Source organism: Etheostoma spectabile, chromosome 7 (assembly GCF_008692095.1).
Source record: "Etheostoma spectabile isolate EspeVRDwgs_2016 chromosome 7, UIUC_Espe_1.0, whole genome shotgun sequence".
In the NCBI taxonomy this organism is placed as follows: domain Eukaryota; kingdom Metazoa; phylum Chordata; class Actinopteri; order Perciformes; family Percidae; genus Etheostoma; species Etheostoma spectabile.
This window is the reverse complement of record NC_045739.1, coordinates 24,164,369-24,191,649: the sequence shown is the minus strand read 5'-3', so window position 1 is coordinate 24,191,649 and position 27,281 is coordinate 24,164,369. Positions and strand designations below refer to the sequence as shown.

Below are 27,281 nucleotides of genomic sequence, written 5' to 3'. Positions count from 1 at the left end.
CGATCTCAGATGCACGGATTCAATCCATGGTTTCGGCGTTCGATTCGTACACGTGACGCATGCGCACGGCCCGATCTTCCTTTCTGCTAGCTTCTCCGCCATGGCGCCCATTGTAAGTACAGTCGCGTGTTATTAAATCCCTCTTAATTATAGCGTAGCCGTTGTGAAGGGCAGAGTAAAACGAGCGGGATGTGATCACAGCTCTGTTATAACAACCTGGGTCCAAACACAAGGGTTTGGGGTTCGGCTTTAAATTGTTTTATGAGTCCAAAGGTAGCGGAGTTTTTCAGTAGGCCTATGGTAGCATGTTAGCTTAGCGTTACGCTCGGTTTTGGACGGGAATAGCACACCACGTTGCTAACTCAGCTAGCTTGTTCGGATCGCTGCATAGCAACAGTTTTAATAAACCAGTTGAACAACTGCTATAGTTGTAGAAACGACTGTTATCTAACGTTAATGAGTTAGTTGTACCGTTAGCTAGCTAGCTAGCTAGTTAGTTAGCTTGCTTGCTACCTTGGTTAGCTTAGTTGTAGCTCCGATAGCAGGGTCCCCCGTCACCCGTGGGTCTAAAACCAAATTAAACCTCTTAATATGTTGGCTTTGATTTTGTTTATGTTCTTTAAGCTGGTTTTTGGTTTTCTTTTAGCAGGGATGGTTGTCAGAGCAACACGTTATTAAGCCTAAAGGGCAGTTTATTGCCAGTTAGCTGAGTCATGACAGACTGTTTACTGTGGAATAAGTCTATTAATAAAGTTGATTAAAAAAGAGGAATAAAAACGCAACTTTTGGAAATTAATCTTAATGCTTAAGTCAAACAAATTAGTAAAATTCAACCCTTAAGGACACCAATTTTCTTTGTGAATAAATAATGTATTGTAAGTAAATAAATGTTTTTCTTTAAAATACAGGGGCATAAGTATTCACCCCCCTATGTTAAAATACAGGGGCATAAGTATTCACCCCCTATGTTAAAATACAGGGGCATAAGTATACACCCCCCTATGTTAAAATACAGGGGGCATAAGTATACACCCCCCTATGTTAAATACAGGGCATAAGTATACACCCCCCTATGTTAAAATACAGGGGCATAAGTATACACCCCCCTATGTTAAAATACAGGGACATAAGTATTCACCCCCTATGTTAAAATACAGGGGCATAAGTATACACCCCCCTATGTTAAAATACAGGGCATAAGTATACACCCCCCTATGTTAAAATACAGGGGCATAAGTATACACCCCCTATGTTAAAATACAGGGGCATAAGTATACACCCCCCTATGTTAAAATACAGGGGACATAAGTATTCACCCCTATGTTAAAATACGGGGCAAAGTATACCCCCCCTATGTTAAAATACAGGGGGCATAAGTATACACCCCCTATGTTAAAATACAGGGGCATAAGTATACACCCCCCTATGTTAAAATACAGGGGCATAAGTATACACCCCCCTATGTTAAAATACAGGGGCTGAAATGGCTTTTAAAACTGGCCTTTAAAAATTAAAATCTGCCTGTCTCTAATTTAACATTGGGGTGTTTGTATATATATATATATATGTGCCCCCTGTATTTTAACATAGGGGGGTGTATACTTATGCCCCTGTACTTTAACATAGAGGGTGTATACTTATGCCCCTGTACTTTAACATAGAGGGTGTATACTTAGCCCCCTGTATAGGGAGTCTATACTTATAAGTGGTGGAAGTCAGGTGGTTAGTAAATCAAAATATCTTTGCTTTAAGAGTGTGTGTTGTGTGTGTGTGTGTGTGTGGTGTGTGTGTGTGTGTGTGTGTGTGTGTGTGTGTGTGTGTGTGTGTGTGTGCGCTGTTTTAACTAACCCTTCCTTTCCCGTCATGTAAACGCTGTGCATTCTGTCAGCAGAAGAAGCAGAACACCGGCAAAGGTGGTAAGAGGAAGAAGCAGGTCCTGAAGTTCACGCTGGACTGCACCCATCCTGTGGAAGACGGCATCATGGACGCCGCCAACTTTGTAAGTCATCAAATCTTCTCAACGTGTTTCGGGTTTCAACAGATCAGATGCAATCAACCTTAGTGCCAAAATTAAAAGGGAGCCACGTCCATTTTCCAATGAAAATTCACACGCGCGCCATCCCTATGGTCACGAATAACTGTCTGCCAAGAGTACCTGTTAGCAGGTACCGGGGACTTTTTCTCATGACGAAAACCCAAAAGAAGGCGAGCAGAGTCGAGCAGGGAACCATGTAATGGGGAAAAACAGCCGTTAGTAATTAAATGAAGTGTTCTTCACGTCGCTTTTTGGATCTAAACTCATGTTGCTGTGATTGGATTCGTTAAAGTTTAGTCTGTATCTACGACGTTCCACTTCTGGGATTGTCCTCTGCCGCCGGATGTCCGTCCCCTTCCTCTGTCTCTGTGTTGGCGGTCCAACCTCCGTACGTACCAGGCACTTTTTTTTGTGTAATGGAAAACCAAAAAAGACAAGGCGAGTTGAGGAGGTGCCATGCAATAGGAAAAACCACATTCGCGTCACCGAGACAACCGTTCACGGCTGTGTTTACCAGCGATGTCCTCGACTAAGACTTCCGTGATTTTCATGACTAATTGATTTTCTGATTTAACCAGCTGTGTGCGGTTGAGACTAGAAAAGCATAATACAAATTAAGATAACCATCTGTAAAACTGAGTTTTTACTCAATCAACCCTTCAAAAGCACCACTTAAAATCTTGTGTTCACCAGAAATGTGCTCATAAGTTTCTTGGAAATGAGTAATTAAGCATGAATAAGCATAAAAAATGACTTATCAACTAAAGAAATCTTAGTCGACTAATACCAAAACCCCAGATTAGTCGGCTGATGGACTAAGAGGGGACGGCCCTGGTGTCTACGTGGTGTGCAGGCCGACGTGTCTGAGGCCGGCGCCCGAGGGTCAAATCCACCTGAGCCAAGCGAGGCAGGTGGGAACTCACCTTTAAGGAAAGTATTAAGTAACCCATCGCAGTGAACATGGTTTGCCCCAAACTGCAGATATCTAGCCTGAGCATTAAGATCGAGACAAATCGATTTGGACACGATCTGCTACGCCCTGCTGGGCCTTGTAATGCTGCACAGTGCCCTGCTACAACATGAACTACTACAAACTACTATTTGTTGTGACTGTTATTGACTCTTCATTTGAACCCCAACCGGTTGTCAGACACCGCCTACCAAGAACCTGGGTCTGGGTCTGGGTCTGTCCCAGGTTTCTGCCTAAAAGGAAGTTTTTCCTCGCCACTGTCGCCCTGTTGCTTGCTTTGGAGGAAACTACTAGACCTGTTGGGTCCTTGTAAATTATAGAGTGTGGTCTAGACCTGCTCTATTTGTTTAAGTGTCTCGAGATAACTCTTGTTATGAATTGATACGTTAAATAAAATTGAATTGAATCTCAGAACACTGTGCACGTGGCTGTCCGTGTGCGTCATGTTTCCTGTGACGTGTGTTTTTCAGGAGCAGTTTCTCCAGGAGCGCATCAAGGTGAACGGGAAAGCCGGTAACCTGGGTAACGGCGTGGTCTCCATCGAGAGGAGCAAGAGCAAGATCACCGTGTCCTCCGAGGTGCCCTTCTCCAAAAGGTGAAACACGACGACGCTACCCCACGGAGCGAAATTCCAAAGGAGAAAACACTGGCGTTAGCATTGTCGTCAGAAAACATAGCTCCTCAGCTTAGCATGTTACCTGTAAACCAGAATCTTTATCGGCTTTGTTACATTACACATACACACGAGGAATTTGACTTAGGTCGGAGCAAAGCCTCCAGCGCCACCACACGCTCTCCCCAAAAAGGATCAACGCAGACAGCAGCCTAGTCTACAATACATATCACAACATAATGCACAACACACGGAACATGGGATCACATGAAGGTTTTTTTTGAGGTGACTGGGGAGGGCGGAAAAAACCAAGAATGACATATTACATTTTGCACTTAATACAGAATGGGATGTGGAAATCAGCGGATTGAGTGGTGTAGGGCAGGGGTCTTCAACAGGGGGTCCGCGACCCCTAGGGGGTCCGCGGAGGTACTGCATGGGGGTCGCGAAAGTTTTGGTTGATTAGACTTTTTTCATATCCCCCCCCGCAATTTTTTCCACTAATTGAAATGTCTTTAAATCCACATTAACATGAACTCAACACACTGTAGTAAACAGTAGATGGAGGCAGAAGATGTCTCAGTCATCAATGCACACAATGGCACTATAGGACCAGTTTGATACAACACAATGGTATACATATATATAATTAGGGGGTCCCGCTCCATCTCGCCATCAGTTTGGGGGTCCTTGGCCTGGAAAACTTTCGAGCCCCTCCTGGGTAGGGGGTTGCAGGGGAGATGCAGACCTAGGGACCAACGTGACGGTGAGACAGCCAGAGCTGGTCTCCGGTGTCCAGGTCTCTCTGCAGAGTCGTCGTCGGTGTTTTCCCGTTAAACGGCAGCTGCCTCCGCTCGGTTCGGTTCTCACGTTCGACAAAACGGCCGCAGCCGCGTGCTTTCTTGTGAGAACTCGTTATTGTCGGAACCGCCTCGTCAACCCAAGCAGGCGACTCGCTTGTCGCGCCAAACACACTGCACGCTTCCTGTCCTTCGCCCTGCTAAGGCTTCTGGGTAATGCAGTACTATAAACCTGTATCGAAACGGACTCGACTCGTCTTTTGTTGCTTTTCCGTTATGATGAGAAGTCCCCAGTACCTTCTTACAGGTACTTTTTGTAGTACTACCTGTGTCGAGGTTCCAAGCGATACTAAAAGGCGACGTGAAAACCTGCAGACTGCCGATTGGTCGGAGAGAATCGCCACTAATCACGGTGTTTAATTAGTTTATTAAGTAGTGGTTTTTTTGCGGCGTCGCTATGGCAACCAGCCAATGACTGACGGGGCACCTCGGCCGAACACAGCTGGTACCACGTAATGGAAAATCCCTCAACAGTAATAGGATACATGGTTAAATCTCCATTTGCTCTCACCAGTGTATCGCCGTGTGTCCGGACTATGGTGACCTGGTCCTCAGGTCTCTGCAGGGTAAATCCAGACAGCTAGCTAGACTATCTGTCCAATCTGAGGACTATGGTTACCTGGTCCTCAGGTCTCTGCAGGGTAAATCCAGACCGCTAGCTAGACTATCTGTCCAATCTGAGGACTATGGTTACCTGGTCCTCAGGTCTCTGCAGGGTAAATCCAGACCGCTAGCTAGACTATCTGTCCAACGGATAAAACTACTTCTGAACGTTTGCGTGTTCCACGGGAAAAAAGTTCCTTCCCGAGGCGATTTAACAGCGGCACCGTGGCTCTGTCCAGCGCTAAGCCCCGCCCAAGACAAATGCGATTGGTTTAACGGAATGCCAATAAACTAGAGCATGTTTTTCTCCCATCCCCTAAATGCTGTGTGGACTAGCCGGACCTTCCTCCGCAGCGCTGTGGAGGAAGGTCTGGCTATGCGAGACTACTTCCACGTCCACGGTAATCCCATCACGTCCCAGTTGGATCGTAAACGCCGTAGATCCAAACTAACGTGTACTCTGCAGACATTTTTAAAGGCCGGCTTCATTGTGAATTAAATCCAAAGTGTGGCATGAAATGAACAGAAAACAATATATCAACTAAAATGAGGCGACATCCCTCTGAAGGTCAACCTGACACCGTTTTATTCCCGTTTCTACAGATACCTGAAGTACCTGACGAAGAAGTACCTGAAGAAGAACAATCTCCGGGACTGGCTGGCGCGTCGTGGCCAACAACCAAGGAGAGCATACGACGTCATCAGCGTACATTCCAGATCAACTCAGATGAAGAGGGGGGAAGCGAAGATTAAACGTGCATCATACAATTTAATGTACATTTAAATAAATGGTTAAGACAGAAGCGGTGTCGGCGTTGTTGTCTTTGCATGTGCAAACAACAAACCTTTATTACAAAGTGCTTAGAAAAGGGATTAAAACACCGCAGTATCAGGGAAATATACCTAATGCCTTAATCAAAACATGAGGATAAATCAACCCCTTTTAAGGACACAGATTTGTATTGTAAATAAATAAGTTCTTGTAAAATACAGGGGCATAAGTATACACCCCCTATGTTAAAATACAGGGGCATAAGTATACACCCCCTATGTTAAAATACAGAGGGCATAAGTATACACCCCCTATGTTAAAATACAGGGGCATAAGTATACACCCCCCTATGTTAAAATACAGGGGCATAAGTATACACCCCCCCTATGTTAAAATACAGGGGCATAAGTATACAACCCCCTATGTTAAAATACAGGGGCATAAGTATACACCCCCTATGTTAAAATACAGAGGGCATAAGTATACACCCCCCTATGTTAAAATACAGGGGCATAAGTATACACCCCCCTATGTTAAAATACAGGGGCATAAGTATAACACCCCCTATGTTAAAATACAGGGGCATAAGTATAACACCCCCTATGTTAAATACAGGGGCATAAGTATACACCCCCTATGTTAAAATACAGGGGCATAAGTATACACCCCCCTATGTTAAAATACAGGGGCATAAGTATACACCCCCTATGTTAAATACAGGGGCATAAGTATACACCCCCTATGTTAAAATACAGGGGCATAAGTATACACCCCCTATGTTAAAATACAGGGGATAAGTATACACCCCCCTATGTTAAAATACAGGGGGCATAAGTTACACCCCCTATGTTAAAATACAGGGGGCATAAGTATACACCCCCCTATGTTAAAATACAGGGGCATAAGTATAACCCCCTATGTTTAAAATACAGGGGCATAAGTATACACCCCCTATGTTAAAATACAGGGGGCATAAGTATACACCCCTATGTTAAAATACAGGGGCATAAGATACACCCCCTATGTTAAAATACAGGGGCATAAGTATACACCCCCTATGTAAAATACAGGGGCATAAGTATACACCCCCCATGTTAAATGCCTATAGAGGCAGGCACATTTTATTATTAAACACCTGAAAAAGCTAGGCCCACACTAGAAGCACAGGATAGGCACCAAAAAACCACTCCAGCCAATACTGACAAGACTGTAGGGGTTAGTGACAGTAACGGGGGGGGGGGGGGGGGGGGGGGGGGGCAAGCTTCAAAAGTGACCCTGCAGGAATCATAGTGCACCTCAAGTTTTAAAGGAAATACTGATACACAACACGTGGAGTCAAGACAACAAAATCAATTCACATGAATCTTTATTTAACCATTTCAATGAAAAAAAAATGAACCCGGAGAAATTTCACCATAAAAAAAAAAAAAAAAAAAAGCAGTACAGGTGAGAGGGGAACCCCCCCCCCCCCCTTGCTATTCTTAAAACAACGACACGCCTCCGTTTCCAGCACACCTCGATATATTTAGAGACTTTATTTAAATCGGTTCTAACAAGGTTTGACTGCTTGTGAAACCGCTTTGAGCGTCGGAACAGTTATCACTCAAATTAGAAATAAGAAAAGACAAAAAGACGAGACCGAGCAAGAGGACCGGGATCTTGGAAGAACCGAGGTGTGTGTGCATCCTGGACGCACAACACTGGAAAAAGTCAACAACAAAAAAAAAAAAAGGAGGAATGTAACCATCGAGTGGAGTGACACTAACTCAGAAAAACAACGTTTTTTAAATCCTGATTGTAATCTGTGGGCACACACACACACACACACACACACACACACACACACACACCACACACACACACACACACACACACACACACAACACACACACAACACACACACACACACACCACACACACACACACACACACACACACAACACACACACACACACACACACACACACACACACACACACACACACACCACACACACACACACACACACACACACACACACACACACACACACACACACACACACACACACACACACCTTCTCATACTGCACTTAACCCTTGTGTTGTCTTCCTGTCAACCATGAGAAAAAAAAAAAAAAAAAAAAGGAATGGCATTTTCTGACGTTTGACACTTTTTCCAATGTATGGGTCTTTTTTTTTTTTTTAAATGTTTTTCCCCCCCAAAAGTCGTTTGACATTTCTAATGACGACATGTTCATCTTATTTCAAAGGCCCATTTTATGTGATGATGAAAAGAAAAAAAAAAAAAAAAAAAAAAAAAAAAAAAAAAAAGGAAAATGGGTCAAATTTGACCCCGAGGACAACACAGGGTTAAATCAAAGTGATCAGCTGATCCTCCGAACAACACAAACACACACACACTTCCATATCCTGAACGCACACGTAGAAAAAGGCACAGGTATGGAGTATTGGTCTTTGAAAAACCCCCAGTAGGAAAAAGACCGAGGGTCCCGTCGTAGCACCCGTAAATGTCACAGACAGCTTCATCATTTCATATATACTGCAACGAAGAAAAAACAGAACGAAAACATGAATGTTTGGCTGTATCACAAATATTTTTTTTTTTTTTTTTTTTTTTTTTTTTTTTTTTAAATGGGGGAAGCACGACTCTACAGCTCGGCGGGAAGTGCTCGGAGCAAAACCGTTGCAGGTTTACCCGGCGTGGGCGGTGAGGAGGGTCTTGCCATACGAGGACTCCGTCCGTCCCCAGTCCCATTTTCTCAGATTCTCAAGTGTCCAAATTGGTGCGGAGCCAGCGTGCTGGTGTGGTAGTCGAGATGCGTGGATGTCCTCCGGGGCCTCGACCGTCCCACCGGGGCGGCGCCGGTCTGCTGCAGGGGAACCAGAGGCTGAGGTGTCGTTGACCTCCCCCCCCCCCCTCCTCCAAACCCGGTCAGATTGTCCGTGGGTTGTACTCGGGCAGCTTTTTCAGTTTCTCCTTCTCCTGCTCGGTGTCCTGCCTGGCGATCACCAGGGAGTGGCAGTAGCCCATCATCACCTGCAAAGACAACACGCCGCTCAGGGGTCAGGTTCTTAAACCCGTTGGTGCCGGATGCGTCGCGCCGACACGTTACATCTACCGCCGGTTACTGCGTGGCGCAAAGGCTCATCCAGCACTACTTCATCATCATCATCATCATCAACCACATCCTCCCTCCCAAACTCCTCACTATCTTCCACCTCCACGTCCCCGCCCTCGCTGTCTAACTCCTCCTCTGTCGGAGCCATCTTCTCGCTCGTCTCTCAAAGATTCATAAACAAACGCACACGTGTGTCCGGCTGATTGACGGGATGATCTTCAGCGAACTACGGTACATTTTTGGTGGTCACGTGGCTTTAAATAGCCAACAAGACCCGCCTCATGTGTATTTGAACCAACGACGGTGCGTTCTCTCTGCTGCACGCGTCATGAAGAGACCGACGAAGACAGAATGCTGCGCCACGCAGCCGCCGGCGGGAGGTCCAGAGTTACGCAACGCAGTAACCGGCGGTAGATGTGACGTGTCGGCGCGAAGCATCCGGCACAGATGGGTTAAAAGTACCGGTACGTTTTACCGCTTCACCCAAATCTGATGAAAGCATCTCACACGCCAGGTCTGGTAAAACACACAGAGCTTTCAGATGCTGCTTCTATACACGTGTGTGTGAGTGTGTGCATGTTAGGGGGGGGGGGGGGATAATCACCAGATGCCTCCCGATACGATATCACGATACGATATTACTGCGATTTTAAACATATTGCAAACGACGTCCCCAAAAGGAAACTTATCAACATCTGTTTCATCTAAAAAGAAACATTATTATTCCAAAAATAACTGTAAAACTAAAGTTAATAAGTTAGTGTTACGTAGTGTTGTTGACGTTTTTCATCAATGTTTTTAACTTTTTCGTCCCTTTTTTCCAATGTGTCACTTTTTTTTGTGTTTTCAACACTACGTAACTAACTTATTAACTTTAGTTTATTTATTTTTGGAATTTATGGTCAATAAACCTCATTTATAGGAAATTAGACCTAATGTTTGAGTTAGAAAAGCTGAAATTAGGAATTATTGAGACTAAAGTTAAAGGAATGGATGTTGATGATAATCACAGACTGGAATATGTCAACTTTTACTCAATACTATTTCAACAACACTTCACTTTGTTTTACAATGCTATAAAATAGAATAAGACCCAAAATTAATGAAAGTAGAGATTTGTACTTGGCAAAGAGCGTTGGAATCAATCATGTTATTTTGGGAATTAAAAAGAACATTGATATAGGACAACTGGGGACAACATGAGGGCAACATGAAGGCAACATGGGACAACATGGGGACAACATGGGGCAACATGAGGGCAACATGAGGCAACATGGGGCATTAACTTAGTTTTTACAGTACAGGGGCGGGACAACAGGGGACAACATGGGGGACGACATGAGACAACATGGAAACATGGGACACATGAGAGACAGAAGACGACTGAGAACAGAGACGATGACGACAGGACAACATGAGGACAACATGAAGACATGAGACAACATGAGGACAACATGTGGGTTAATTGCACTTGATTACGTTCTATGCTTTATTGTACATGTTTTGTATGTCTTGTTATGACATTTTGCCAATATTTCAATAAAGAAGTTCATGTTTTAAGTTGAAGTACATGGAATCTTAGAAAACCCCAATTCTTTTATTACCGTGGTATGGAAATCGGCACTGAGATTTGTGTTATTTTACTGCCGTTGGCACCGACTACTGATATTATGGTGCGGTGACGCGCGTATTTAGAAGCGGATCAGGTCCTCGGACCGATGCCTACGTACCTGCTCGATGTAGACCCCGTCCAGGGTCTTGACCTCCTGGGCGGTGGTGGAGGATTTGGGTTTGTTGTCTCCGTATCCCTGAAGGACAAAAACACAGTTAGCGCTGGGCTTCTGACTTTATCGCCAGTTTTTAATAACAATAATAATAATAAGATCTGGAGTCAGTGTTGCATAATTTCCTGTGAAGGGGGGGGGGGGGGTCTTACCAGCTCTCCAAAGGTGGGCGAGGGTCCCCAGCTGATCATACTCTCGTCTGCAGCAATGATGATGCTGGTCTTCCTGTTAAACCCAGAAACACTCCGTCAAACCCCCCCCGCAGCGAAGAAACGGCCGCAATGAGACCAACGTCAATCATCTTTAGGTCAAAGATTCATGATCATATTGAAAACATTCCCTGGACGATACACCCCCCTATGTTAAAATACAGGGGACATAAGTATACACCCCCTATGTTAAAATACAGGGGGCATAAGTATACACCCCCCTATGTTAAAATACAGGGGGCATAAGTATACACCCCTATGTTAAAATACAGGGGGCATAAGTATACACCCCCCTATGTTAAAATACAGGGGACATAAGTATACACCCCCCTAGGTTAAAATACAGGGGCATAAGTATACACCCCCCCTTGTTAAAATACAGGGGCATTAGTTAATTGTTCAAAGGCAGGGACATAAGTATAGCACCACCATGAAATACGGGCTTAAGTATACACTCCTCTATGGTTAAATAGGGGGGACTAGAGAGGTATGACAACCCCCCTTGTCAAAATGCGGATATTACCACACCCCCTTTGATAAACTACAGGGGGTCACAGAAAAACACCCCCGCCCTGACAAAACTAATATGTTAATTGCTGTTTATTAATTCCAAAGGCCCAAAGGGAACCATTTAAATGACGTATCGACCTGACTGATAGGGTCTTTAAAATAAAACTTTGTGCACTCATATGAGGACTTTAACATGGGGGGGTTACTTAGAGAGGTAAAACGAGCACGTCTGCAACTCAACCCGCACACAACGCTGATCTTCCAACACGCACAGGTCCTGCACAACTTTGGGTACATGTGGAAATCTCTGGAGGTGTTGGTCCGCCCAGAAGAACAGCCCGCCTGCAGACAACAACATGAAACAACAACTAAGTTAATGTTTAATTTTTGCTGTTTTATTCTCTCCATGTACAGCGGCACACAAACGGCACCATTTAACATCAGACGTATCGGACTCAGACCGGTACCGGTGGGACATAGGGATTTTTTAGCTGTACCCAAGATCCAACACCGCTATCACCCAGTATGAGAACTTTCCTTAAGCATCGCACACACACACACACACACACACACACACACACACACACACACACACACCACACACACACACACACACACACACACACACACACACACACAACACACACACACACACACACACACACACACACACACACACACCCACACACACACACACTAGAGGCATGAGTGCAATGAAGAGTTCAATAAAATGATTTAAATGTGGAGCATAGTGCAAAGGGTCCTGGGATAAATAGTATTATGTTATTATATTACATATGATGACACTATAGACAGTTCTGAAATAGGAAATGAGAATGATGAATAAACAAATAATAAGTGAGATATGAGAATGAGAATGATGAGTAAATAGTAAATAATAAGTGAGATGTGAGAATGATGAGATAAATAGTAAATAATAAGTGAGATATGAGAATAATACTAAATAAATGGAATAATAGTGGAACCAGTGACAGGTGCTGTAGAGACCGTGTTACTGGGTTACGGACCAGAACTGAACCTGACACTGAGGGTCAGAAGTCAGCTGTTCATCAGAGAGATGGCTTTTTCATTACGTAAATAACTATGTATTTACATGATTGTTGTTCTAGATGTGCTTTGAGGGCCATTAGGAGTTTGCGTTGAAGCACACTGGACCCATTGCCGAGCAACTGTGCGTCAACATCGTGATCCTGTTCCTTCAGCCCAAAGACATTGGGAAAACTTAATTTTTAAAACTAGACAACAGTGTAACGGAGCCTATGTGAGGCGGACCGGGTCCAGGATTTGGGTTTTCTTCTTACCCATTTCGCTGACGGCGAAGGAACACTGGTAGCCGGTGCAGATCTGACTGGCGCCGCGCCCGGGGAAGTCAAACAGCTTCCGACCGAGGAACCATTGTCCTTGGCTCCGTGTGACCCAGGCCCCTCCCCCCGAAACCCCACTGAACACGCGCTTTGGGAGCCCAGCACCAGTGCAAGGAGAAAACACACACACAACACCACACACCAAACACAACACCACCCCACACACAAACCCACACACACACACACACACACCACACCACACACACACCAACCCACACAACACACCCACACCACCACACCACACCCACACACACCACTTTAAAAGCTAATTTAAGGTTTTTTTAAGCACCCCTTTTTCCTATTTTTAGTGTAAATTTTTTACTTTGGGCCCCTGTGAAGTGAGTAAAAGAATTTCAGTTTCTTTTGGGGCCCATAAGGCTATTAAAAGACGAACATATTAGGGGCCCCACTAAGGTCTATAAAAAAGACTTCGATCCCAATTGGGGGGCCCACTAAGGTCTATTAAAAAAGAGATTTCAGATACGTATTAGGGCCCAAAAGGTTTATAAAAAACCTCAAAACGGGAGGGGGCCCCACAAAGGGTCTATAAAAGAGATTTAGACAGAAATTGGGGGCCACTAAGGTCTATATAAAAGAGACTTCAGTACTATTGGGGGCCCAAAAAGGTCTATAAAAAAGACTTCAAAACAGTATTAGGGACCACAAGGTCTATTAAAAGATAGATACATTTTAGGGCCCAAAAAGGTCTTAAAAAAAGAACTTCAATCGTTTTTAGGGGCCCACTAATGTCATATAAAAGCTCCAAAAGAGACATGCAGGGCCCTTTAATTTTTTAGATCCTTGGTATGAACGGGAAATTAATTTTTGGACCTAAATATCATTGACAACGGGTCCATTAAGGGAAACCCCCTTTTGAAAAACTGATAGTATGATCGGTTTGGTGAAACCAACAAAACCAGTCTCATTTGGGGTTGCAGCCGCGGCCAGTCCCGGAAACCACGCTTTTGGGCCCCGGGCGTCCCTGGCCGCCCTTTGGGACTTCTCGAAAGATGGCGAGCGGCAGGGATAGCCCAAACAAAACGGAGGCGGGGCGGGCGTGATTCCCGCGTGTTTGCCGCGATGAGAAAGAGGGTTTTCATTTTTTTATTTGGGCTCGGCGATTGGAGAAAAACACAAACACAATTTTTCCCCAAATAACCTAAGCGATATTGTGGGGTTTTGAAAATTGGAAAATAGATAAAAATTTAATAATGTGGATATAAATGACTAATGGGAAAAGGGAAAAATAATAAAAAAGCACAACAAAAAGGGGTAAGTCCAGAAAATTACATCACTTATTTTAAATATGATATACTACAGAAAAATACTTTAAATAAAATTTAAAAGTTCTGAGGAAATAAAGAACAGAAAAAATGTAAGTAGGGGGGTGTAATAACAAATGCTTAAACCTAAGGCATATTGTTAAAACGATTTAAATGAAGGATTTTGGGGAATTCTCCCTTTTTCAAATTGGGGCCCACATCTGCATGTCTGTGTTTTGGTTTAAAAAACAACTATATTGCTATGTTACGCTCTCTTCCCCCTGCCTGATTTTCCCCCGGGCTTTCCCCTCTGCTCCCTCATGGGGGTCCCCCCCCAATTCCCTTGTTTGGGATTCCCCCCTTCATTCCCCGTTTGGGGCTTTTTCCCCCCTCTCATTCCCCTGCCGGCGTTCCCCCCTTTTCCCCCTGCTCTGGCTTTTTCCGGGCCCCCAAACCGGGAACGGGAAAAACAGTTGCCCCGTTTGGGGGCCTTTTGCATCACCAACCCCAACTTTTCTCCCCCATTGGTTTAACAGTCCGCGTTTGTTCGGGATAAGTATTTCCCAGGGTAATACAGCAGGGGGCGGGTCTCCCGCTGCCTCTTCATGCCCTTTATCCAACGGGGATAAATTTTTGGTTTTGGGGGTTTTTCGTTAAATGAAGATTTTTCTTCTACGGAGCTAAAAACACCATAAATTTCTTAAAAAACCTTTAAAAAAACCCGGGGGCTTTTAAAAGAACAGTTTGGTGGTGTGGGGGTGTGTGGTGCGTGGTGGTCGGGTACCCCCGTGTCCTACTCGGGGCATCCGAGGAGCAGGTTCCCTTTGCAGTCCACCACCAGCTGAATCGGCACCACAGGCCACTTTACCACGGCTGGCCTTGTAGAAATTGGGGGAGGAGAGGAGGAAGCGATAGAAAAAGCCGCTCTACACGTTCTCAGCATCCATTGGCCCAGCCCTTAAAAGGGTGGCCCAAAGTACCTTTAAAAAAAAAAGTAACTTTAACGCAAATGAAACGCCTTATTTGAGCATTCCCAAATAAAAAGACTTTAAAAAAAGAGAATTTAAAAAATGTTTTAAAAGAAAAACCCAGTGGCTGAGGATAAATTGTTAAAAAAAGGAAAAAACCTCTTTTGGAAATTGATCTACCTCAATTCAAAAATTTTTGGAAAAACCAAACCTTTTAAAAAAAACACCAATTTTCTTTTGAAAGAATATGTATTTTAAGGGATCAAAAAATAAAAGTTTCCTTAAAATACAGGGGACAAATTACCCCCCATGTTTTAAAATACAGGGGGGCCCCCTTTTTAAAAAAAATATTCCCCCCTTTTTTTTAAAATTTAAAAAAGGGGGGAAAATACACCCCCTTTTAAATTCCATAGAGGGAGAATTTTTATTAAAGCCCCTTATTTTATGGACGGGAAAATAGCACTATAAAATTCCCTGGCCCTTTGGAATTTAAAAAACCCCCCCAAAAATCTTTTCACTACCCTTCACAAAACAAAAAATCGGGATGGGAAACTTTCCAAAAATCTCTTCAATGCAATAAAAAACGTTAGGGTAACTAAAAAACACCATGAAAATCTATGTATGGGAAGGGTATGGATGAATGATGCGGGGGGGGGGGGGGAAAAATTTTCGGGTGTATATCAAGACAAGTTTGTGGGGGGGGACCCGGGGGCCCCGTTGTTCCCGGCTCTACAGGTGTCCGAGGTGACGGGGAGGGACCGGGGCGGGCTGAGCACCGGTCGGGCTGGTTTCCTTTGGCGGGGCCCCCGTTGTTCTCGCCAAAAAGGGAGCAGTGCCCTCTCTGGGGGGGGGGGGGGGGGGGGAAAAGAAGGGCATCAGAAAAAAGCGCAGCGTATCAAATCCCCACGTCGTTACAGTTGCTTAAAAAGACCCACCCAAGGATCGTAAAAAATGGTTCTTTTTCCCCGGTTGCTGGTTTTGCTTTTTCCTATGTAATTTTAAATTTTCCCTTTTGGGACTTAAAAACCATTGTTTTAATTCATTTTTGTAAAGTTGTCTAACTCTAAAATGAATTTTGGTGTAAACTGACAATAAAGTGGCATCGTATCGTTCACAAAACAATTAGAAAATACGGATAAGCAACGGAAAGTTGATTACATCATCGTGTCCAATGAAATCCAACACCTTCTGCATTAAAGGACTCTGACCTCAGAGTATGCGGCTCTCCACACATCCAACAGATGATTACAATTAAAAAAAGGCACCAAGGGAGCTTCCACACATATATAGTGCAATCAGAGATGGTCCAATACCACCCCCCCCACCCCCATACTATAGGCCGAGTACCAAATTGGTACCAGAGTGCTAAAAAATACATTTTATATCAATATTTTATTATGTTTTTCCAGCTGTATACTACTATCCCTATATGGATGTGATATGATTGCTTTCATTGTGTGGTTGTAAAACATGAACATACAACTTTCTTTCGGTTTGTCATAAAGGAAAAACAACAAAAATAAAACTACTTTAACCCGTGTGTTGTCCTCCCGGGTCAAAAACGGACAATAATTTCACATTTTCTTCCCTTTTTCAGACTTATTGAGTTTTCACTAACACCACCTTACTAAAATTAGTTTATAGTGCTTTTAGAAATGAATGGTCAATAACCCTCATTTATGTAGAATTATACCTAGTATTTGAGTTTAAAAAAAAAGCAGAAAATATGAATTATTTTGACTAATAGTTAAGATCACAGGAATCAAAGTGATCAGTTGTATTTGCAAAGAGCGTTGTAAGGAATCCAATCCACTTTTTGTGGTAATTTGGTTAAAAAGAAACTCATATTTCAGATATAGACTTTTTTTTTTTTTAAAGGGGTCAAATTTGACCCGAGGACAACAGGAGGGTTAGAGTAGATTTTCTAGTACTTCCAACACTAGAAAATCTAGTTTTCTAGAGTACCGGAGGATTTTCCGATACTGGTATCAGAACCCAGTAAATATAACATGAGTGCGACCCCCCTGATGATGACCCGCGTGGTGGCTCCGCCTACCTGTGAGTGCCAGGGTGTGATTGCGTCCACAGGCTGCGGCCACTATCACGTGCTCCGCCAGGGCCTCGATTAACTTGGGGGCCTCCAGGCGCTTGGTGTCTCCGTGGCCCAGCTGGCCTTTCTCGTTACGACCTGCGGAAACCGGAAACCGAGAGCTCAGACGGATCCCTCACTCCGCTCTCGCCCCAGACACATCGGACGCACACATGATGGGTTTTTGCCCTTATTCCCCAAAAGGACCAAGAGTGGGACTAATCTGTTCGCATGGCTAACGAAAGATAATATTCCACTGATATTCTCGCTTACATGCAGCCGTGCAAAACAGGAGATATTTTTTTATAATTAGCGTTTTATTGGGAAACTTCACATCAGTTGACAAATGGAATTACAGTTGTTAGCATCAGGATTGGACAGAACCAACGGTTTTGTATCAATAGTTTCTTGTTCCAGATGTCCAATGTCCATTCCCTTTTAATAATATGTGTATGTATATTAATATGTGTATTAATATGTATATGTATTAATCTGCAATTACTTTCCACTGCACTTTAATTTGGATAGCTTCTGCCCTAACTTTTTTTGTACTACCTTAAATCATTGTTATACTGCTCATTTAGCCTAACTTATATATATATATATATATATATATATATATATATATATAAAAATGTTGTCTATATTAATAACCATCTGTATATGTATTCATAGTACATATTCACCTGTAAACTCTGTTACAGTAACAACCACCTGTATATTATATTCAGTACATATTCACCTGTAAATCTTGTTCACAATACTTGTTATCTATATATTATATTTATAGGACAAATCTAACCATAACAATTCTGTTTATAATAGTATTCATCTCTATATTTATTATAATAATAATAATAATAAATTGAATTTGTATAGCGCTTTTCCCGAGCTCAAAGTCGCTTGACAGTGTTTAATAACAAAAAAAAAAAAAAAAACTAAGGATAGGCAGAACAGAAAAGATGGGTCTTCAGACGGGACTTATCCAGTACATATCCATGTCCTGCACTTATGGAACCAGTGTATATCCTGCACCTGCTGCTATTGACCTTCTGGTTAGACCCGAACTGCATTTCGTTGCCTTGTACCTGTGTAATGACAATAAAGTTGAATCTAATCTAATGTATAGAAAAGAAAAACATAATTTAACTTTTTACATCCAGAGGGGTAGGACTTTTTGCTAAGTTTTCCAGAAACTGTTTGGAGAAACTTTTTGAGAAGTCGACACGTGTGTTTGTGCTTCCAAAAACCCTTTTAATACCAAAGTTTTTTATAAGCTAACTAGGGGGGCTTCGGCTTTTCCTTCCCCTGCTGTCCCCCAAGCCTGCAAGTTTTATACCCTGGGATGGTGCAGGGAAACGCGAGCAAAAGATCTAGACATAGCTTTTTGGGGGGTGTTCCGTTCATTATAAAAGTAAAGATATTTTGCATAAAAGCTCCTTCCCAGGGATTAAAAAGTGCTATGGCTGCCCGCGACTTAAGACCGGTGTTGCCCCCCATAAAAAATTCCCCCCCTGTTTCCCAAAACCCGAAAAGACCAAATTCCCAGGGGGCCCCGCGAGGCAAAACCCCCCCAAGTGGCTAAAAAAAATAAAAAAATTAACCTTAAAAAGGGGATAAAAATGGCTCCTCAGTCGCTTTGGATAAACGTCAGCTAAATTTAAACTTCTCTTTAAATTTTTTTGGGAGACTCCATTAAAGAGGAGAAACGCAGTTTATAAAAGATAAAAAGAGAAATTTAATAAAAAAACCCTTTGGCTATAAAAAGGTTTTACCTTTTCTTTTTCATTAAGGACATTAATTAGTGAAAATACTCTGTAACAAACCCCGTTCCCCTACAGTCCGTAACCCAGCGTATTTCCCGGAGAAGCCGCCCCTTACAAAACTTTCCCCTTCAAATTTCCTTTTTTGCCCCAGGCGCTCTACCTACCCCGCCCCGCTTCCCCTCGGGGTCATGGAGACTGGCCGGCACAGGGCCCGCCCCACGCAGCCCCCTGGACGTCACCCCGGCAGCCGTAGCGGTGGGGCCCCCAATTCTGCCCGTTCAAAAAGTGGAAAACCACACACAAAACCACAATTTTTAATCCTTATTTACCCATTAAAACCCCACCCACACCAAACCCCACAAACCCCCACACCCCCACAAAACCACCCACAAACACACACACAAAACACCCACACACACACCCCCACACCACCACACCACCCCCACCAACACACACACCCACACACAAAAAAAAAAAAAAAAACCCCCCACACACACAAACCACAAACCACAAACCCCAAAACACACCAACCACTTTTCAACACCTGCCCCATGTTTTTTTCCACTTGGTTGTAAAAGCAGCGGGAAAAACCACCAGCCCAAAATAAATTAATTTTTTTGTATGTTTTTATCTTTTAACAAAACCCACACACCCCAAACAACCCACACACAACCATTTTGACCCTATTCGTTCTTTGAACGTATGGGGGGAAAGAAAATCAAAAAAGACCAAAACCCACCCCTTCTCTTGGGTTTTGCCCCTTTTAAAAAACCTTTTTTAAAAATACTATGGTGGAAATTCTCCTAATCCCCGGCACTTTTTTTAAGGGGCACGGGGATGAGAGAAAAATTTCTCTGGGGAAACGTGCGTCCGATTTCGATGTCTGAATTAAAGCTAAAATCGGAAATTGGTTCAAAAGAAAATTTTCACCCCTTTCTTTTTCCCTTTTCTAAAATCAAACCTGACTCCTTTCGTGCCTAGATTTGGGGGCAATTGAAAAAAAAAAGACTTGTTTCCTATCAAACCTTCAAATTTATACTTTAAGCACTGATTCCCATTTGTGTACGCTTTGGATTTCCCCAAACACTGCTGGCAAAAGGGCTTGATAGCTTTTGTTACTCAACCAAGCAACCAAATCAAAAAAAAAAAAAGATATAGGCCATGTTTTGAAAATGAAGGGGGTTACTCAACAAAATTGCTGCCTTCCACCAGAAGTAACACCCCCCTAAAACCCTTTTTATGCAAACCCCTACAAAAATGAGGGGAATGGGGGGTTGGGGGGTAGGCCGCACTCCCCCTGTCTAGAGATGCTTTGCTAGGGTCTTTCCCCTGAACCCCCCCCCAACCCCCCCCCAACCCCCTCTCTCAACAAGCAAAATTAAGCGTGTACCAGGGTGGAGCTGTGGGGGGGGAGCAGCCTGCCCCAGCCCCAGCGGGCACAAACCACACAGCATACACATACTGCACAAACATTCTGGATCTTTAGCGCTTTTCCTGTTGGGGGTGTGCATCCCAAACAAAGACATGGTACACCTATACTGGGGGGTGGGGGGGGGTCGATAAAACTAGTATTGCAAAATTTTCAGTGCAAATTTTGTTCGGTACAAGGGGCCAAATTCAACTTTTTTTTATTAACCCTTTTTTATGGTCCTTTTTTTTTCTTTACAATCCCCCTTTGCAGCAATAAAAAATCATTTTAAGTGGGGGAAAAAACAGAGAAAAGTTTTTCTTTTTGCAAACAAATTGATAATTCCTTTTGGGACGCGTTTGAAAAATTGGGGGAAAAAAATCGATTTTGGAAAAAAAGGGTTTAAACAATATTCGCGAATTGCATATGGTTAAATTGTAATAATACGTAAGACCCGGTGATATGTTTTGGGAGGCGTTGGTGATTCACAAACCCACCACACACACACCACACACCCCCCACACCACCACACCACAACCCACACCACACCCACCACACACAACACACACACACACACACACACCCACACACAACCACCCCACACACACACCACACGATCTGTGGTTGCGTTGAATCTACACTGTGTATTCCTAAAAATGTCAGTCGACATAATAATAATATTATAATAATAATCTGTGTTAACTTATACCCTCAGATGTTTTAACAATGAATGAATGACTATATATGTGGTTCAAGTGAACTGTAATATCGCGCCCTCAATGGAACATTAGGTTAAAATGTGAAATACATTTTATTAAAAGTTTATTATTATTTATTTATTTATTTATTTATTATTAGTCCCATATTATGCTTAAATTGCTGCACTGTAACTTTTATGCTTGTGTTTTATGTGTCTTAATGTTTTTATTTTTAACCGTTTATTCACGTGTTTTTATCGGTTTTTATTTTGTTTTAACTGTTTTTTAAAGAATTTTGTGTACATTTTTTGATGAAATGTGCTCTACAGATAGAGCTGCCTTGCCTTGCCTTCCATGACTTTTCGTGACTTTTCCAAACTTTGTGTCTTTCTATTTTTCCAAAACATTTCCAGGCCTGGACTTTGCATTTTTTCCAAATTCCAAAACTTTTCCAAGTTTTTTTTTTTTCCAAAAAACACAGACCCCAGAAGAGATCCTACCTTGTTGTTTGGGCACCTCCTTTCTTCCAATCAGATCCCAGTTGGTTGCTCCAAAGATGAGCAGCTGACCTTTCACCTTTGGGCCCTCAAGTTTCTGTAGAAAGGACAAAACGAGATCAGTGACATAACAAATTATTGTTGTTGTTTTAGGAAGACAATTTTAAGATCTGTCCAGGGTCTCATTTGTAGTCATAATACAGCAATCTACATTTGGATGGTAATGGGATCCCATATAATAGAAACAATAAAGACAAAACAAAAAGATCCTTGTTACAGAAACGGTTTAAAGTGCTCATATTATGCTAATGTTTAGGGTCATATTTGTACTTAGAGGTTGTATATCGGAATAGGTTTACATGGTTTCATTTTCAAAAAACATATTTTTGTTGTACTGCACATTGCTACAGCTCCTCTTTTCACCCTGTGTGTTGAGCTCTCTGTTTTAGCTACAGAGTGAGACATCTCACTTCTGTTCCATCTTAGTTGGGAGTCACACATGCTCAGTTCCTAGTAAGGACTACTAGCCAGTCAGAAGCAGAGTATGAGGGTCCTGACAGTACCTAGGTAAGGACTCTAGCCAGTCAGAGCGAGTATGAGGGTCCTGACAGTACCTAGGTAAGGACTACTAGCCAGTCAGGAGCAGAGTATAGGGGTCCTGACAGTACCTAGGTAAGGACTACTAGCCAGTCAGGAGCAAGTATGAGGGTCCTGACAGTACCTAGGTAAGGACTACTAGCCAGTCAGAAGAAAAGTATGAGGGTCCTGACAGTACCTAGGTAACGGACTACTAGCCAGTCAGAGCGAGTATGAGGGCCCTGACAGTACCTAGGTAAGTACTACTAGCCAGTCAGAAGCAGAGTATGAGGGCCCTGACAGTACCTAGGTAAGGACTACTACCAGTCAGAAGCAGAGTATGAGGGCCCTGACAGTACCTAGGTAAGGACTACTAGCCAGTCAGAAGCAGAGTATGAGGGCCCTGACAGTACCTAGGTAAGGACTACTAGCCAGTCAGAAGCAGAGTATGAGGGTCCTGACAGTACCTAGGTAGGACTACTAGCCAGTCAGAAGCAGAGTATGAGGGTCCTGACAGTACCTAGGTAAGGACTACTAGCCAGTCAGGAGCAGAGCATGAGGGTGTGCCATGCTAAAGCTGGACTCCAATAGAGCTGTTTGGAGCAGTTTTTAAACAGTGTTTTTATTGGAGATGGTAAGTCCCTTTGTGGTGTGTGTGTGTGTGGTGTGTGTGTGTGTGTGTGGTGTGTGGTGTGTGTGTGTGGGTGTGTGTGTGTGTGTGTGTGGTGTGTGGGGGGGGGGGGTGGGACCTTTGCTTTTCACTTTGTAAAATCTATAACAGCACAAAAAACGACATTTAACACAATAAAGGACAGGGGAAAAAAAGCTAAAAAGCATAATATGAGCACTTTAAATTCCAAATACACTTCTGGTGGTTTTAAAACATCAGTGCATCAAACCCACTATTTTCTCTTTGACGTCGTTGCCACCGTGACGGGCTTGCAGACCGGACTTGGCCGAGAGCTTTCCCGGTTTCTTGTTGTTTTCCTGCTCGAAATCGAACTCATCGTCGCTACTGAAGTCCCTCTCTTTCTCTTGCCGCTGGCCCTCTTCTTCTTCACGCCGCCGTTCCCTGAGACGTCTGTCACCTTCGTACGTGGCATCTTTCAATCCGAAGCTGTTCGTGGGAAAGAGTTAACAGAGAGAGGAGAGAGAGAGAGAGAGAGAAGAGAGAGAGGAGGAGAGGAGAGAGGAGAAGGGAAGAGAGAGAGAGAGGAGGAGAGACGAGAGAGAGAGAGACAAGAGAGAGAGAGACACACAGAGAGAGCGAGAGACGAGAGAGAGAGAGAGAGGGGACCAGACAGGAGAGAGGAGAACACAGAAGAAGAGGAGAGAGAGAGAGAGAGACGAGAGAGAGAGACACACGAAGAGAGAGACCAGAGGAGAGAGAGAGAGAGAGAGACCACAGACAAGAGAGAGAGAGAACGACAGAGAGAGACAAGAGAGAGAGAGAGAGAGACCAGAAGAGGAGAGAGCACAGAGAGAGAGAGAGAGCACACAGAGAGGAGAGAGAGAGAGGAGAGAGAGAGAAGACACGACAGAGAGAGAGAGAGAGAGGAGAGAGGGAGCAGCACAGAAGGAGCACGAGAGAGAGAGACAACAGAGAAGGGGAAGAGGAGAGAGACACAGACAGAGAGAGAGACACACAGAGAGAGAGAACAGAAGAGAGAGAGACACAGACGAGAGAGAGAGAGAAGAGAGAGAGAGAGAGAGAGAGAGAGAAAGACAGAGAGAGAGACACAGAAGGAGAGAGAGAGACAGACGAGAGAGAGGACAAAGAGAGAGACACAAGTGATTGAGAGAGACAGAGAGGAGAGGAGGAGACAAGGCTGAAGAGAGAGGACCACAGAGAGAGAGGAGGGGGAGGGAGGAGACATGAGAGAAGACAAAGTTGATTAGAAAACACAGGAAGATTGATCTTGAAGCGTGGAATAAAAAGAAACTGGAAAACAACAAAGATGACACACCATCAGAGACATGTAAATGTGGGGGGAGGGGGGCGGACAGATCCTGTTGAAAAGTGGGATGGTAACGCGAGAGTGCCAGCCCCAGGGAGCAAGGTGTTGTAGCAAGGAGAAGAACCACCGTTGATTGCTGCACAAAGCACGAAGCCCCCCAACCTTAAAAATGCATCTCCATCAGTGAATGGTAGACCTGAGCAATGTGTGTGTATGGTCCGGGGGCTGGGTAGTGTTAACGTATAACAAAGTTACTAATACCAGACAAGAGATGGCACACTTTAAAGCAGTGGTCTGCGAAGTTCCTTACACAAAAACAAAAACCAAACACACTAAAAGTGCGTTAAAGAGTGTGCAGCCTAATTGTAATGCAAGTGAATCCAACTATTAAAAAGGTCTATGCACAATCAATTGACATTCATTAGGAGGTACGACATATAGGATTTCAAGGTCATATGGGATTAGTCCTGTATGGAACCAACACAGACACAACACACACACATACAACAACACACACGACCAGAAATACGCTAATGGAGAGTTACAGAAACCCCCGAGCAGTTTGGGCGTTGGTCCTTGTCAAAGCACTGGCATACCAAGACATGAAAAGGCATACCCCATATGGTCTGGGACTTGAACGGAGTCGTAATCTCGGCGCGCCGTAGTCGCTAAGTGTTATATTAAAGCGAATGGATATGAAGAATTAAAAAACGGACCCACTGTGCTACTGTAAATGAACTAATTAAATGCAAGTTTTATTTGTACGGTACTTACTATAAAGTAACTCAAGCGAGATTCCCACACCTGGTACCTTCATATGGGTTTATACGCCATTAAAAATAAAAGGCCATTTCTTTAAAATTACTTCTCAGGTGGTACAACTAAGCTACACGGACACACACACGCCAACACAAACCGTCCGTTTCGTGGCTACACACTCACATCACCACACACCAACTTACCACACTCACAGCTTGTTACACAATGTTAACCTAGGAGAACTGCTAGATGCGCTACCCAGAGTCTATATTTAGTTAGCCACTTACGTAGCACCTTGGCAAGCACGTTTGAGCCTTCACCAGAAATGAAACTGGCAAAGTCCGCCACCATACCTTGGTCCGTATGGGGACTTGAACCGGCGACCCTCCGGTTCCCAACTCCCTACGGAGCCCCCGTATTGTCGTTAATGTGTTTAAATAGTAAAGTTTTGAAGAAGAAAAAAAAAAACAGGAACCTACTGTGCGTCTTTAAATGGACTAACGTTCAAAAGTAGTAACGTTTTTTTTTTACGTTACTTACTATATACGTGATGCAAGCTGGACCCAAGCCTGGTTACCTTCTATTTTCAACTACCAGCCATTAAAAAAAATAAAAACATGGCCACTTTTCTTTAAAATTACCTTCTTCAATGACGGTTAAAACATAAGCTAACGGAAACAAACCGCCAACTGACAAACACGTACCGGTGTCCGTTTGCTAGCTAGCGTTAGCTGCTAGCATCATTAGCCTAAGCAGCTAACGTTTACCACCGCTGCCGTTCTTTGTTCACATAATGGTTAACCTAGGTAGCAAGCTAGCTGATGCGCTAACGTACCAGAAGTTATATATTTAGTTAGCCACTACGCTAACACGCTAGGCAAAGTCTACGTTATATAAGAATAGCGCTCTCAGAAACCCAGAGTTTAATAAAAAAGTTGCGCAAGAATTGCTAAAATAGCTGAGTGATAGGGTTCGTTAAGCTAACGTCCCCCCCCCCCCCCCCCCCGTTCACTGTAAGCTAACAGTCTAAATAAAGACATGGAAACTAACGTTACATTCAACGATGCTACAACAAAAACTTTTTCAATCTTTTCGTCGTTGGACACGTTTTAAGTTCGGCGTGCGTGAGCTACGATGCCCGTGATTTCGAAAATAAAAACCCATAATTGTGATTTCACGAAGCTACGACTAGAATAAATGTAACGTTACCGGTGATTTCCTGATTCAGCAGCTCGCTGGCCGTCTCCGGTTTGATTGATTTGAACAAAAGAAGCTGCAGTCTGCTTTCACACCACCACGTGGTTTGCATTAAGTATTCATACAGGAAACCAAGCACTCACCCAAACTGGACGTGGAAATACACACATCCATATGGTAGAAATACATCTCGAGTAAAAGTACAAGTATCTGACTACTTGTCTTAAAGTATCTGATGTCTGACTGACATCAACACGGAGAAAAAAAAACAGAAATACATAAAAACATGCATCCATATGGTAGAATGCAATCTTGTATAAAGTACTTGAGTTAAAAGTACAAGTATCTCACCAGAAAATGACTTTGGTAGAAGTCGCCTTTTACTTGAGTAAAAGTCTTAAAGTATCTGATATGTACTTTTATTTTTTGTGAGGAAGAATCTTTCACTTCAACGTACGAAAAGTAAGAAAGTATTCATACAGGAAACCAAGTACTCACCCAACTGGACGTGGAAATACACACATCCATATGGTAGAAATACATCTTGTGTAAAGTACTTGAGTAAAAGTACAAGTATCTCACCAGAAAATGACTTTGGTAGAAGTCTTAAAGTCTTAAAGTCTTAAAGTATCTGATATGTAGCCTACTTTCATTTGTTTGTGAGGAAGAATCTTTCACTTCAACGTACAAAAGTAAGAAAGTATTTGTACAGGAAACCAAGTACTTGAAGTCCTAAAGTCTTAAAGAATCTGATGTCTGACTGACATCAACACAGAGAAGAAAACACAGAAATACAGAAATACACACATCCATATGGTGGAAATCCATCTTGTATAAAGTACTTGAGTAAAAGTACAAGTATCTCACCAGAAAATGACTTTGGTAAAAGTCTTAAAGTTTAAAGTATCTGAAATGTACTTTTATTTTTTGTGAGGAAGAATCTTTCACTCCAACGTACGAAAGTAAGAAAGTATTCATACAGGAAACCAAGTACTCACCCAACTGGACGTGGAAATACACACATCCACATGGTAGAAATACATCTTGTGTAAAGTACTTGAGTAAAAGTACAAGTACCTTACTACTTGCAGTCCTAAAGTCTTAAAGTATCTGATGTCGGACTGACATCAACAAAGAGAAGAAAACACAGAAATACATAAATACACACATCCATATGGTGGAAATCCATCTTGTATAAAGTACTTGAGTAAAAGTACAAGTATCTGACTACTTGTCTTAAA

At 43.2% G+C, this 27,281-nt stretch overlaps 1 protein-coding gene and 1 pseudogene across 1 annotated transcript; one reads left to right on the top strand and one right to left on the bottom strand.

Annotated features, from left to right (window-relative positions):
• Positions 1-18: 18 nt before the first annotated feature.
• LOC116691944 (60S ribosomal protein L22-like) lies at positions 19-5,834 on the top strand (annotated as a pseudogene).
• Positions 5,835-8,209: 2,375 nt separating this feature from the next.
• On the bottom strand, positions 8,210-23,242 carry rcc2 (regulator of chromosome condensation 2). The gene is given in 17 exon segments (XM_032521699.1): positions 8,210-8,892; positions 10,705-10,782; positions 10,911-10,983; positions 11,719-11,799; positions 11,801-11,819; positions 12,800-12,879; positions 12,881-12,972; positions 13,790-13,861; positions 14,700-14,734; positions 14,909-15,020; positions 15,857-15,933; positions 17,149-17,303; positions 19,144-19,217; positions 19,492-19,511; positions 21,554-21,647; positions 23,030-23,160; positions 23,163-23,242. Coding segments are annotated over 17 exon segments (1,365 nt in total). The 5' UTR covers positions 23,230-23,242; the 3' UTR covers positions 8,210-8,787.
• Positions 23,243-27,281: the final 4,039 nt, after the last annotated feature.